General features: G+C 32.3%; 1 protein-coding gene across 1 annotated transcript in view; it reads left to right on the top strand.

Annotated features, from left to right (window-relative positions):
• LOC114329334 (neuroligin-4, Y-linked-like) overlaps positions 1-16,058 on the top strand; it is a 470,481-nt gene extending 454,423 nt beyond the window's left edge. Inside the window, exons 7-8 of the mRNA XM_050656283.1 lie at positions 958-1,076; positions 6,894-16,058. Coding sequence (XP_050512240.1) covers positions 958-1,076; positions 6,894-7,927 — 1,153 coding nt within the window. The 3' untranslated portion in view covers positions 7,928-16,058. The remainder of the gene's footprint in view (positions 1-957; positions 1,077-6,893) is intronic.
• The last annotated feature ends 552 nt before the right edge of the window (positions 16,059-16,610 follow it).

Here is a 16,610-nt window from a genome sequence, read left to right on the forward strand (position 1 = left end):
AACTAATTATTATTCCTTCTAAAATTATGTGTGTGTGTTTATATTTTATTGGCACTGGTTTAAGCAACCAACTGGCCAGTCAATGTGTTTTGAATTCTCTCTTTTACAAAATATATGCTTAGAATCTAAATTTAAAACTATTACTACTACTAAGTTTTTTTACTCTGTTTTTTTTTATTTTTTTTTAATATATATTTTTTAACAATTTTTTTTTTTATTATATTTTTTATTATATTTTTTATTTTTTTTATTTAGTTTTTTTCTTTTATTTTTTATGTATTTTTTTGTATATTTTTTTTACTACGCTAAGACCTAAACCCGATTCAACCTCTCGGGGGTTTAGATCTTCTTAGTAACTTTTTATTTTATTTTATTATTATTTTTTTTATAATCTTTTTTATTCTTTTTTTTCAGAGCTTTAATTTTAAACAATTAACAGGGTTGTATAAAATTTTATAAACATCTAGATTGTTTGATTGTAAAAGGTATATAAGATTAAAAGGAAATTATACATTAACTTGAACTAGATTGGTATAGAAATTTGATATTTCAATAAAATGTAAAGGACATTCTAACAGCATATGTTGTAGATCAGCTAGCTCTCCACATAAACATTCATCATTATCTACAAATCCTATTTCTCTTTCGTAGACTGGAGTCAAACAGTGATTACTTCTTATTCGACAAATAGTTTTGATAAAGCCTCTGTTGGAAACTTGATTAAACCATGTCTTGATGGAAAGTGTAGGCTGGATTTTTTTGTAATAATTTTCTTTGTCTGAATTATTGTATTGTTCCTGCCATTTCGTCCGTTTGATAGATCTGATAATAGAAATTATGTCTCCCATAGGAAGTTGATAGGTTTGCAGAGCGGATTCCTTCGTTGTTGCTTTTTTAGCCTACTAAAATTACACACACTTAAGTGCATGCTTTAACTTTTACCTAATTTGATTTCAGAAACCCAAATGAAAATCATAAACAAGACCCAGTATTAGCCATTTCCAGGGAAAGGAACAGATTTCGTTCGATCTTGTGGGATGAGTATGACTCAGTCCATCAAAAGTATCTAGAATTAGGTATGTATCTATGTTAACCATTATTTATAAATTTATAAAGATGACTAGCGATTACCAGTGAAAGCGGATAAATAATTAAACCCTACCAGGGTTTCACCATGTTCCCATAGGCAATATCCTGTAACATCGGCGTTTAGCCTGTTGAATATTATTTTTAAATAATGTAAATTGAATTTTAAATTCAACCATTGTTTGGTTCTGGGGCTATTTAGCAAGTATGCACATTCACTGATGATGGACCGATAGGTCTGAAAACGTTCTGAATTGGACATATTTTATTGAATCCATTGGGATTTTTAAGTTTTAATAAATATACCAATTTACATAGAAGTGGTTTTACTTCTTGTTAGAGTTTTTTATTTATATTAGCATAAGTAATGTTTTCGATAAAAAAGTTTTAAAAATCCAAGAAAGGAAATCAATCAATTAATAATAAACTAAGTAAACAAGATTTCGAAGTAAAAAGAATTTTAATATATTTAAAGTCATACTCAATTATTGCTTGAGAAGTTCTAGAGCCTTCGCCGGGTCGACTGGGGAACTAGAGCTTATCGCTTGCTTTAATATAGAGTACAAATACATAAAAAATGGTGGATAGTGATAATGATTACACCTCAGAAGACAGTAAAAAGAGAAGTCTAGAGATAGATGCAGACAATATTTTTAACAAGAGCAAGAAACTATCCAGAACACCAACCAAACAACAGAAAGATGAAAACAAAATTGATCAGCTTTTAAAAATGATGCAAAATTTAACAGATCAAACACAAAGTTTAACATCGGAGGTAAAAGGAATAAAAGAAGAACAACGAGAATATAGAAATGACCTCCGAGAATTAAGAAAAGAAATAAATGAATTCAAACAAAGTAACCAACAACTACAAAAAGAAAATGATGAAATGAAACAGGAACTAAAGATAGTGAAAATGAAGGTAGAAAAGTTCGAGAAAGAGAGAAAAGCTAACAATGTTATTGTCCAGGGTCTACCGATGGATACAAATAACCCAAATGTAGTCAATGAGGTTATGGCAGATTTCGTGGAAAGAGAATTAGGTATTAAAGTAGAAATAGAAGAAGCTTATAAAATAGGGGACAAAACATGTCTTGTAAAACTAAAAAACAAAAATGAAAAAATAAAAATTATGAAGAACAAAAACAAACTAAGGAATTCAAAGCCGGAAATATATATCAATAACGATCTAACGCAAGAAGAGATGAAAATACAACAAGAAATACGGAGAATTGCAAAATTTCAAAAAGAAAACGGTAAGAACACTAGAGTAGGTTATCAAAAATTAATTATTGACGGGACTGAATGGAAATGGAACAAAGAGAAGAATGAACTGGAAAGGGCAAAGCAGGACACGCCAAAAAACTGATAAAAAAACAAATATTGGATACAACACAAAAAACGGACACGAAAATGGCAAAGGAAAACGACCTGAACAGATTAGATAAAGTAAAACATACGAACACAAAAAAATATAATAAAAAACCGAAAAAATGTGATCAACTAAAAATAAGTACGTGGAACATCAGAACAATGCTTGAACCAGGAAAAATGCAGGATATCGTCTCAGAACTAGAAAGATACCAAATTGATATTGCAGTGATTCAAGAAATCAGATGGGCAGGTCAAGGAGAAATAAATAGAAAAAACTACACACTACAGTACTCGGGACATGAAAAACAAGGTCAATATAGAGTTGCTTTCATAATTATGGGAAAAATAAAAAATAACATTATGCAATTTAAACCAATAAATGAACGTATGGCTTACCTGAGAATTAACGCCAAACCATTTAATATATCAATCATAAACGTATATGCCCCAACTGAAAGTGCTACTGCGGAGGAAAAAGACAAATTGTATGAGGAACTCGAACGAGAAATGGAGAAGTTACCTAGAGAAGACACAATACTGGTAATGGGAGATTTTAATGCCCAAATAGGTAAGGAAGACTACATTAACCAAGTAGCAGGTAAGCACACAATACACGAAAAAACTAACGACAATGGCCAACGATTATGTAATCTAGCATCTAGTACCAATATGATTATCGTTAGTACAAAATTCGAACATCCCAAATACCATAAAGTGACGTGGATTTCCCCAGACCAAAAAACATGGTCACAAATAGACCATATTCTGATTACAAGAAGGAAGCAAACATCGGTAACAGACGTGAGGTCCTACAGAGGTGCACATGCAGACACAGACCATTTTATGGTGACTGCAAAAGTAAGACAAAAAGTCAAAAGAACACTAAAAAACACGACAACAAAAAATAAATGGCACGTAGAAAAACTGAATACTCCAGACATAAGGATTAAATATGCTGATGACATGAACAAAAAACTGAAGGAACAATCTAAACCTACAAAGGATATAGAAACAGAATGGAGAAATATAAAAAAATGTATAAATGAAACAGCGGAAGTACACGTAGGGATAAAAAGAAACAAAAAAAGACAAGAATGGTATAATGAAGAATGCCATAAAATGTTAAAAAAGAAGGTAGAAATGAGACAAATGTGGATAAGAACAAATAGACAGGATTATAGGGAAGAATACAATATAATAAGGCATGCATGTAAGAAAAAAATAAGGAAAATTAGACGTGAGTGGTTGGATGATAAGATAAAAGAAATAGAAAAAGAGAGTAAGAACAGAAACACAAAAGAATTCTATAAGAAAATTAGTGAGCAGAACAAAACGTTTAAAGGAAAGATAAAAAGCATAAAAGATAAAAATGGAAAAGTATCAGAAAACGATGAAGAGTATAAAGAAATTTGGACTAACTATTTTAAAGAATTATTAACAGAACAACAAGATCAAGACCTAAATGAAAACAGAGGAGAAGAGACAATGATGTTAGGAAACCAGCTACAAATACCAACAAAAGAGGAAGTTGAGGAAATTATTAATAGCAGCCGTAATGGTAAAGCCTCAGGATCGGACTGTATCAATATGGAGCTTATAAAATATGGTGGTGAAGAATTAAAAGATAGATTATACAATTTAATAAAAGACATATGGGACGAAGAAAAAATGCCGGAAGAATGGTACAAAGGACAAATTATCACGATTCATAAAAAAGGAGATCAACAGATGTGTAAAAACTACAGAGGACTGACGCTATTAAACACAGCATATAAAATCATGTCCGCCTTAATACAACGAAGACTGACCGAAGCTACCACGAATATCATAGGACACTATCAATGCGGATTTGTTAAGGGAAAGTCTACAACAGATGCCATACATACAGTTAAACAAATTATGGAAAAAGCTCATGGATATAAAATAGAAATTGAACTGCTTTTTATAGATTTTCGACAAGCATTTGATACAATAAATAGATCAAAACTAATGGTAGCTCTGAAAGAAATGGGAATACAACATAAATTAAGAAGATTAATACAAATGACAATGAGTAGAACTGTAGTTAGTATAAAAACTCAAGTAGGCGACACAGAAGAATTTGTCATCAATAAAGGGGTGAGACAAGGAGATTCATTATCAGCAACTCTGTTTAATCTTGCCCTAGAATACGTCGTCAGGAAGATCAACAAAGGCACCCTCCGAACGAGAGAAGGACAAATAATAGCATACGCTGATGATATTGTGCTAATAACAAAAAATAGAAAAACAATGGAACGAATGTTAAACGAAATGGTAACAGAAGGAAAAGTAATTGGATTAAAAATAAACCAAGAGAAAACCAAAATAATGAGATTTGACAAAAACTTTGAAAACAGAAAGGTTAGAGTAGGAGAATACACTTTTGAAGAAGTCGAAAAATTTAAATATTTAGGAATATTAATAACAAACAATGGAGAAAGAGAAACCGAAATCAAAGAAAGGATTATTACAGCAAATAAGAGCTTCCATGCACATAGGCGTAACCAGGGGGGGGTTTTGGGGGTTGTAACCCCCCCCCCATTGAGATGTACTTTGCGCTCTATACGCTTAACACCATAGCCCTCAGAGACCTTCCAGTAGTTGTAACCCCCCCCTTTTAGGTAGTTGTAACCCCCCCCCCCCTTAGGATCATCCTGGTTACGCCTATGTCCATGCAAATAAAAAATTACTTAAAAATAAGTTATTGAGTAAGAAATCAAAAATGAAAGTATACAAAACAATAATTCGACCGACGATGATGTATGCAGCCGAAACTCTTAGCATGACAAAAAAACAAGAGGAAAACCTTAGAATACAAGAAAGAAAAATACTAAGAGCAATATTAGGACCAATAAAAATAAATGACAATGAATTTAGACAAAGAACGAACCTTGAGTTACTGGAAGAAATTGAGGAGGATATAGTATGTAAAATAAAACAGCAAAGAGCAAAATGGCTAGGACACATATGGAGATCCCGATCAACTACGACGATATACTCAATATTGGAATGGACACCAGCTGGCAAAAGAAGACGTGGAAGACCAAGATCTACATGGTTACAAGAAGTAGTAAGTGATATCAACAATGCGGGCATACGACATTGGAAAGGGAAAACCAGAGACAGGAAAGAGTGGAGAAAAATAACAGAGAAAATTAAATAACGAACATGAGGACTGATCTACCTCAAAACATAGATCTAGAGAGCGTAAGCGGCGTAACCCCTAAAGGGGTGTTTAGCCACTATATATATATATATAATGTTTTCGATAATTTTGACCGGTTTAGAATGCATGTTTTTGAAGAAAAGATATAATAGAAAAAATCATAATTTTAAAATTATTGTAATTCTCATATTATTTTGAAAATACTCCAAAAATACTCAATATACGTAAAAAATTATATAAAACCAAATTTTAGTTTTTCTGTGACAAATATTTTACCTCTTTTACTATTTCTATAGGGTAAAAAATAACCAAGATAGAAACGTTTAAATCTTAAATTTTGCTGTGGGAACCATGCAACCGGGGCCATTTAACCTTTTATTTTTAAAAAAGTAAGGTGTTTAAAAGATTAGGTTCAACGTGCTTAAATAGCACTTGGAATTAACTTACAATCAGTTTTTAGATGAATCTAATATCGTAAACACGAACGGAGTTATTAAAAAAAAGCAATAACATTTTTAGGAAAAATTTTTAAAAGATAAATTTTGTAAAAATTTTGGAGCATAAATTTTAACGCTATTAACATGTTCAGGGGCTCATTTGATAGATATTTTTAAGTACTTTGACAAATGTTTTATAAGTTTATGTTATAAAATGCATCAATGTCCCGTTATTTCAGCTTGAATACTTAAGAGTTTTTACTCGCCGAAAATAATATACATTCAATTACCTATAACTCACTTTTAGTTAACATTAAAAGGTTTTTCTAGTTAGAGATTTATTTCGTTTTTTATTAGCTTCAATTTTGATAATAATAACTTTTTTGTAAAAACTTACCCTTTTTGACTTATTGATGAAAAATTGGTTAAAAAATATGCATTTTTCTCAAGAAAAATTAAAATCTTTGATCTTTAATAACTTAAAAAGTTTTGATTTATTTTAATAACTTTACATAACAAATTTTACTTAAAATTTGTTCCTCTATCGAATTATGGGGTTATTTTTAATAAAATAATTTTCACCCCCGAGAAGGGGTGGCAACCACCCCCAGGGTAAAAGCGCAAGTTGGCACCATGTCACCTTTGTTCCTTGAGATATCCTCTAACCACTCACCAATTTTCATGCAAATCGATGGAGGTTCAACGAAATCGGAGGTAATAGCTCATATCCGCCTTCAGTGGCTCCACTAAGTATAGTTATTGTAATATGGTTTGCATTGCATTGACTCATGTCATTTTATTTGTTATAGGAATGAAACCCAGAATGAAGAATCATTTCCGAGCACATCAGCTCAGCGTTTGGTTGCGCCTGATTCCTGAACTTCACAGGGCCGGTATGGAAGACGTAGTTGCTAGACATAACTTATTTAGAAACCATAACAGTGCTGAACTTTACGAAGGAGCAGTTAGACCTGATCCACTTTCTAGAATAAGCTATTACGATCCTACCATGGAATTGATTAGACGAAGACCAAATTCTAGTCTTACAACCTTAGAAGCTTCCACTACAATAGAAACTATGGTAACAACTTGCGTTAATATCGTTTCTTCTGGAAATTACAATCACCATAATTTTCAAAATCATAACAACTCGACTGACACATTAGCCAGTTTAGAAGCGGCAGGTTATGCTGCTTACAGCACTGCTTTAAGTGTGACTATAGCTATTGGTTGCTCATTATTAATTTTAAATGTTCTAATATTCGCTGGAGTATACTACCAACGGGACAAAACTAGAATGGAAGTGAAGAATTTACAGCAACAGCAAAGCAGGAATCAAGCTGCTTTTGAGACAATCTCCAAACACCAGCACCATTTAGGTTACTCTCAAAACACGAACGTAATAGTAGATGTAGAGCAAGATACTTCAGCGTTAATTCTGACCAACGCGCAGCAAGATCAGATCAACAAGATGCATCAAAGATGCGCTCCTAACGCTAACACTATTCTCAAAGCGCCTCCACCAAGTCCTAACATAATGCTACAGAATTGTATGACGCTTCCTAAGAATACCTCACTATACAATTATCAACATCAGGGTTGTGTCACACTGCCAAAAAACCTAACATTAATCAATAACACGCAATGCACAATGGCGGAAATGCAGCAACAGGGCTTGGTGCAACCACCGAATGGTAATGCTACTATGCCACTTGGTGTTCCCAAACCTCCTCCTCCACCTAGAGCTAGGAGTCCAGAAAGCCAGCCACTTTTAACTCATAACAATGCTGATAAATGTAATATGAGAGTTCCACATGCTGCCATGAGTGAAATGAGAGTGTGATAAGAATTTAAACATTTTGAAGAATGTGCACGAGATGACTTTTTATATTCGTCCGATAAATAATGTACTAAATTTAATAGAGAATGTTTCTTTGAAGATTTACAAAATTTCTTTCTTCGTTTACAAAAAAATCTATTTATATTTAAATTATTATTGGAAAATTGGTTCTAAATGGCAAAGATAGACCTTACATTTACAGTTATGTATAACCTTGTCTATTTAATATAAAGTATGATGCAAAAGTACCTATAGAATAAATTCATTATTTCAGAAACGGACGACGTTAAAAAAATCTTAGGAAACCTCAATTTTCATTATTAATATTAAACAATGTGTTTGACATTATTTCATCAGTGTTGGAGTAATTACGTAATCGACAATTCTTTTAAAAAATTCAAACCGAGGTCACGAGATACCTCATTTGAAAGATCTCCTAATCCACTTTTCAACGACGCAATTATTTGAATATTTATTTCAACAAAATTAACCAAAACTATCGGTTTATTATTGCAATTAACTTATAATAAATGATTCTCTCTCTTCAATCCTGCTGACCCCCCCCCCCTCGGAGGGAGTGTAGTGGTCGACGAGATGTCGTGTATTGTCCGTCTCCAAAGATTTCTGTCTCTGGTCATTTCTTTTAACTCATGCACAGGTCTTTTGCATATCCCTGAAATAGGATCGATCCATCTTGTTGGGGATCTTCCTCTTGATCTTCGGACTTTCACCTTTCCTTGTATAATGAGTCTGTACATGTTTTCTGTGTTTGCTCTCATAACATATCCAAAGTATTTTAATTGTTGGAGATGGAATTTACTCAAGAGTCGTTGGCTAACTTTTAGCTCTCTTAAAATTGAATTATTTGTCCTATGGTCGGTCCAAGGAATTCGTAGCATTCGTCTCCAACAGAACATTTCAGTGACGTCTATCTTTCTTCTTTCCGATTTTGCTCAGGGTCCAAGATTCACATCCCTAGGCCAGTATTGGGAATATTAAGCAGTTGATTAACCTCAACTTTAACGCTCTTGAAATTTGATAGTGGTCATATTGTGGTCATTTTTGCTGTGGCAACTTTTGCTAGATCACATCTACGTTTTATTTCTTCCTGTAGTGACCCTGTGTTTGTGATTAAAATGATCCCAGATATAAGTATGAGTTCACAACTGTCACAACCTCAAACCGGTCAATTGTGGTTATGTGTGGATGATTGTTATGTAGTCTGTCCACTATCATGATCTTTGTCTTTGATATGTTTAATTGCAGACCAAATATTTGACTTTCGTTTTCAACCAGTCGTATAAGAGCAATCAGCTCTGCTTGATTATTTGCAAAAAGGCTGTGTCATTTGCGAATCATGATCATATCATGATCTTTGTCTTTGATATGTTTAATTGCAGACCAAATATTTGACTTTCGTTTTCAACCAGTCGTATAAGATCAATCAGCTCTGCTTGATTATTTGCAAAAAGAGCTGTGTCATCTGCGAAACGTAGGTTGTTCATTTTATGACAATTTATTGAGGCCTTTTCCCATCCTTTAAGTGCTCTTCTGATAATATGCTCCCCATATATATTGAATAATTGTGGAGATAGTGTACATCCCTGTCTGACACCCTGATACATGATACTTCCCTATCTGAATAAATGTTTAATAATACCTATACAATAAAATTATAAGAAATATTAAAATTGACGACTTTCAGCGCTGATGCAATGAGAGAGATAGGCAGTAACTACTTTCGTAACGTAATTTAGTTTAGTGAGTGGGTATTTATTATAATTCCATTATACTTAGCTAAGTACATAATTTTGGTTTACCCTATAGAAAAAAATATTCGAATAATACATCGTTGCACAGCCGATTAGAAAACTTTTCAAATGAGGTGTCCCGTCATCTCGGTTTGTATTTTAAAAAATCGTCGATTATGTCAAAACACATGTCCAACAAATCTGTAGCAATTGGTGGCTATTTAAAAATTAAAATTGACGAGTTTTAACATTTTTTTAAGTCATCTGTTTCTGAAATAACGAATTTATTCCATATATTTGCATCATATCTCCTGTATAACGGTAATTAATTAACCAAAATTGTAGAGTTAACATTATTTTATCAACGTTTCGACTTTCATGTATGAAGTTGTTTTCAAAATAACAAGTTTTTAAAAATGAAACATATTACATAGTTGGTTTTTTGTTACGTTGAAAACGAAATATTTCTAGTAGGTAATTTAATTTTATCTGATAGTTATAATGATCATTCAGACATGTTATAATAAACTGGTCGTCAAAAGTTAGGGTAGATTTTTTCGTGAACAGATTAACGGATTCCGCTATTTTTTTTATTATTTTAGACTTTTATTTAGTATTTACAAAGTTAGGTAAAGGTTTACTCAAACTTTTTATTTTTTACTTATACCGGGTGGAAGAAAAGAAATGTTTTTCTTATGTTAAGTTTGAGACGCCCTGTAGGGAGGACGAGGTACAAATGGGAGTATATATCGAAACCGTATTGTAGTCTTAGGTTTTGTGAACATTTTGTTTTTTGAATGTCCCTGATATCTTTAGAAATAAAAAATTTACGGTTTTGTAATTTAACATGTGTTTTAACCGAAACAAAAGTTTGAGACACCTTGTAGGGAGAAAAGGCACAAAGGTGAGTATACCTCGATATAATGTTGTAGTCTCATATTATGTGAATATTTTATTTTTTAAGTTCTCTGATATCTTAAATAACAAAGAAACTAGACGATATTACTCTTTAATATGTGTTTTAACTGACGACATGCGTCACATCACACATGTGAAACATAGAAAAACATATTAAAGAGTAATACCGTCTAGTTTCTTTGATATTAAATTAAATCAGAGAAATTAAAAAAAATTTAATATTCAAAAAATATAAGACTACAACATAATATCGGGGTATACTCACCTTTGTGCCTTTTTCTCCCTACAAGGTGTCTCAAACTTTTGTTTCAGTTAAAACACATGTTAAATTACAAAACCGTCTATTTTTTTGTTTCTAAAGATATCAGGGACATTCAAACAACAGCATGTTCACAAAACAAAAGACTACAATATTATTCTGATGTATACTCACATTTGTACCTCGTTCTCCCTACAGGGTGTCTCAAACTTAACACAAGAAAAACATATTTTTTTCTTCCACCCGGTATAAGTACAAAAAATAAGTTTGAGTAAACCTTTGCACAACTGTGTAAATACTAAAGAAAAGGCTAAAATAAAAAAAATTGCGGAATCCGTCTGTTCGCGAAAAAATCAACTATGAAAATCAGCAGAATTTTCTATATCCCTAACTTTTGACGAGCAGTTTATTATGTTGCAGGCAAAGTTTGAAATACATGTATTATCAGGAACTAACTACTACAATAGCAATTTTGAAAAAACAAAGCGACAGGTCAATTTTTGATTAAAGGGGAACATATTTTTCCGGTATTTCAGACTATTTTACTTGGCCAGGGTAAAAATTTTAAAAACCTTAAGGGTATCGGTAAAAAGTTTCGGCACCAATTAAATGTTATTTAATTGCAGCAAAGAAAAATCTAGCATACTCTAGTAACAGACGCCGTCGATAATTTTGAACGCATCATTCAAGTTCGAAATAATATTGATAAGATCATATTTGTGAAGCATCAGATATAATAAGTGATGAGCCACCTGAAAATAACCGCAAACGCTTATCTCACTGCAAATTTGATCACCAAATATCTTTTGTTAAGTGCATGATGTTATTATCAATTGTTTAAAGATTGATATTAAGAGACTGATACTGAAAATATTGCTGTATTTTTTAGATAAACTAACTTCCGCTTGTTCCTTTTATACCAAACTTGATAAAAAATTATTACGAACTAGATTGTCTATTATGTATACATAGTGTGACCAACTAGCCCGAAAAATCCGGGACATGGCCCGAATTACGAAGTTATGTCCCGGCGTCCCGGACAAGGCTTCCGGGCTATCCGAATTTTCAACTTTTTGATAAAAGTCGATATTTTCGTTAAATTGTTGAGACGAAAAAAAATTTTTTATCCTGGTATAAATTTTAATAGTTCTATGAAAGAAAACGAAAACTGTGGATTTTTTTTTATTTGTGTGTTTTAATTATCGTCGTCCGAAAAGACCATTCAAAAACAATAATAATTCATGTCACAATGAATCATGCCTAGGCACGCATGCCGCATTGAACAATGTAATGATTGCTGATGCATCTTTTTCTTCAGTTTTGTCAACCACTTGAAGTAGATAAACCTCTTGAGTTCATTGACGAAATATGATTAATTTCCAAACCCTTGCACGCTTTGAGCCAAATTCAAATCTGCTGCGTTGCAATATGATTTTTTTATCTAAACATTTATTTTATTGTCAGTGTCAGTACAGTAATCAGTTTGAATCCGAAAATCGATTAGTGACCATCTCGGAATTATTGTTTTTGACCTGACTTTTTCATTCCAATATATTATTATTGTTAATATGAATATGGAACCAACACAAGAAAGTAAAAACAGAAAACGATATTCCACTTTCAATAAAATATTGGAAGAATTTCCATTTTTGAAAAAAAAAGTAACTCTAACAGTGACGTGAAGTGTGATACTTAAATTAAGATGAGATGAAAATCCAACATCAGTTGATTTTCTATTTTTTCTCCTTTTTTGAGAATGGTTTCTGGATTGGAAGTCGAAACGTCAAAAACTAACAAAAATATAATTATCATTATAACCAATTGTGGCTTAATCCACGGTACACAGAGAACGGTTCTCTGAGTATCGTGGCTTAATCCCATCAAAAATATCATTGTCAACATAAAAATGTTAAATATCCAATAAAATGATGATATTAGAGCCCTATATTTAAAAAAAAATAACAAATGGCCCGATTTTCATTCAAAAGTCCCGGATTTTAGGTATTTTTTTCAGCATTGTCCCGGATTCGACTGAATTGGAGTTGGTCACACTAATACTGTATACAAGAAAATGTTCATGGAACAAAGTCGCACTACCTTTTCTAAAAAATTTAATTTAAACGATCTAGCTAGAAAATTCGTTGAAAGAGACTATTAGAAATCGTGGTATCAACTCCCATTAAAAATTAAAACGTTCCTCAGAAATTCAAGACTAAAAAAGAGATTGAAAGGCTAGGAATACTACCAGATGCTCGGATGCTCCGTTTGGTTTCAGAATCTCCCACTTCTACGAACTTTAAGACACTTAGATCTAAGACTAATACGTCACCTAGGGCTTCAAGTCTTGTCTAAATTTGGAATACCAAAGGCAGGATTACCACAATGAGCTGTCTTATCACTCTTAATGTAAACCATATTCATATACATAGCAGACTTCAAGACCAGCGGAGACATGTCTTAGCATCTAAGCAGATAACACACCAATAACAATAAGAAGCTGGAACCCCAACGTAGCTGTCTGACACCTGCAAAATGGGCTTAGTGAAATAGAAGAAAGGTGCATGCAATGGAAGTGGGAGGAAGGGTAAGATAAAAGTCTAAGGCGAAGATAAGACTCATGAACAACGCTTCAGTTATTTGGTCAACATATATAAAAGAAAAACAGGAAACGCAAAAATAGCATAAGGAAATCAGCGAACTTAGCAGACAATTTGATGTACAGACACAAAGGAAACCAGGGAACAATGAACAAAAATAAGATGATATCGTCGCCTTAATACTATAACTTGATAACTCGAAATTAGTAGTTCTGAGATAAACGGGTTTAAAGAATTTAAAGATATTTGTGCTGCTACCATAATGTTGCTAAATACGGAATTGTCTCTGCAGCTCTAAAATACTGTTCCTTAACTTTTTGGCTACTGATCTATTTAGGAATACGGTGCAAATTTGTTTTCCAATATAGAAAATAACATGAAAAATTAAAGATATCAACTTTTAGCACTACCATAATGTTAACATTTGATAATGTCGCATGTCGTGCCAAGTTGCATCTAAGTGAACTTTTTAACAAAACTAATATTTTAAGCATTATTTTGGTGAAAATTAGACCTCTGCCATGGGGGTTGCCAGATCTGCTAACAATTCTCGAATTTTTGCATTAACATGAACCGAATAAACAGAGAGCAATTACATGGTAAGCTCACTGGTTTCAGAAAAACACGTGCTACAACTAGATAACTAGAGTTAGCTAGTTGTAGCATTCAGTGTATGTCGTATTCACGATTATTTCGATTATACAATAACTTGATAACTTATCTTGTCAAGTTTTAGCAATGAATATTGGGAGCATTTGAGTTTTATTAACTTTCGTCAATCATAAATAAATACGTAACCCGCTTGGAGCGAGTTATCAAGTTTTTACACAATATGGACCCAAATAAAATACATTTTGTGAACTAGTTTATTATCTCAAAAACGTCAATTTTGGAGTTATCAAGTTATAGTACATACTAAGGCGACGATATATTGACGGAGGTAACTAACCATCCAAGTGACAGGTGTTGACACTTGTTTGACAACTTTATGACATAGTTTTTGTGTAGAATTAAAGATGAAGATTTATTCCAGCACTTACGATTTTCCTTCTCCCCATTATTTCATTAATGATAGTACAAATGGTATTATTGTTACTACAAAGCATTAAAAATAAGTAAACAAAATGTGTTGGTTGAAAGTTGAAAACGTTAAACCGCTTCTTTCATTTAGGAGGTAAATATCTAATATTTTACAAATATACTATAAAAATTTTAATTTATAGCACCTACTGTAGTCTTTACTATAAATTTGTGCCAAAGGAATTATTAATACCAGGTTTCAGTAGGTTCTGACAAATTAACAAATTAAGTACCCTTTATAGGTAGGTGGGTGACTTTTGTTGAAAAAGTCGATTTTATACCCACAAGCTGAATAAGGATAGATTATGATGCCAAGATGCTATATTTTAAAGTTTACCTACCCCCCTCCCCCCTTGTGGCTCAGTGGTAAGAGAGCCTACATTTGGATTCAGGGGTCGTCAGTTCGAATCTCATCAGGGGTAGGAAATTTTTCATTTATTAAAAATTGATATCTAAGTGAAAATAGTTTCTATCCTTGTGGGATCGGTACTCACCGGAGGGACCGCATACGTTCGGATGCAATTAACGTATCTTTGTAAAGACTATGAAGTCGAATTTTCAAAGTAACAAGACATTTATTCAACATACACACTACACACTACACTAGGTATCTGATTGCAAAATCAACTGTACCATGCCAAATGGCCTTTAGTTATCGAGGCATTAAGCTAAATTTAAAAAAATGTTCCATAAGAGCCAATTTATTTATAACAATTTTTAAACAAGTTATAAAACTGTTTTTTTTTCTCGAAACCACTTTTTTAATAATTTTAGGTAATCTAAGACGCAAGAAATATATAATATAAGATGAAAGCTTATAGCCTGGGAGGTAGCATCCAGTTTGACCGGAGCATTTTAGCATGGCGGTTTTTTTTATACAGTTATCGAAACAGTTTATACGAAAAGATAAAATATCAAAGTAGATGGAAAAACTCTACAACTTATATGTCAAATATTTATCTCCGTGCCTTACATCCATAATGGCCTATAGACCAATCAAGTTAGTAAAAAATAAGCCGTTTTTCGACATAATTGAAAAGACGAGGTTTGACAGTTGAAATGTGTAGTATGAGATATTACAAAAGGGCTACCATCTTGGGATTCATCAATTTTTTAGTGGAACAATTTTTAAATAAACAATCAAAACGTCAAACTTAGTTTTGTGCTCATAACTTAGAAACTTGTTTATTTAGAGATTTGACGTTCACAGGTAACTTTTTTAGAATAAAAAGATACATCGAATGAGATACGCTAAATGCAAATCGGTTAATAAACAAAAAAGTTATTGCAAAGCAGACGACAAAATCATTGTTTTTTAATATTGTTAATAACAATTTTATTGTTTATTAGAATATGTTTAAATTTACCTAAACGTGAGGGCATTATGGTGTTTGACTGGTGTGCAAAAAATGGTCCAGATCTGTTTAATAGTTTTCGCAAAATTGAATTTGTTTATAAATTTTTTTGAAAAACGAGCTAATTTCTGAGGCTGGTCCAGTTAATATAGCTGAATGTATCTCAATAATCCGGAGCTCATTTCCTTCGTTAAGATGTATACTAACAGCGTATGAAAAAAAAAGTAAAAAAAAATTACACATACGTACACAAAATTATTTGTTAATAAATAGCAGTTTTTAAGCTTATAAACAATTACAATAATTTCGTAGAAATTAGATCAAATTAAAGAAAGCTGGTTAAAATACACAACTTCTAAAAAAAAATTTTAGGTCGTACGACCCTTGGGGTCTGAGATAGCCCCTTTTTTTTAAAAAATCACTGTTACGTTAATTAACAACACTAAAATCTGAAATTAACAAATATTTTATAAGAAAAGTCAAAGTTTTTAACAAAGTTTTTAGCAAGAAAAAATGTTAAAAATTGTTTAAACAGTAGTGTTATAAACAAAAAGTATTTTGCGTTCCGACTAAAGTAAAAAATAGCGGGCGTAGTCGACTGACTGAATAGTGGGCGCGGTTAGCGACCGGCAGCAACTCCTAAAATTACGTTATACCGACCACAAAAATCAACTTTAAAGTGAATAACAAATTTTCGTCATTCCTTATGTTTTCGAGGTCTCCGAA

Source organism: Diabrotica virgifera, chromosome 7 (genome assembly GCF_917563875.1).
Source record: "Diabrotica virgifera virgifera chromosome 7, PGI_DIABVI_V3a".
In the NCBI taxonomy this organism is placed as follows: Eukaryota; Metazoa; Arthropoda; class Insecta; order Coleoptera; family Chrysomelidae; genus Diabrotica; species Diabrotica virgifera.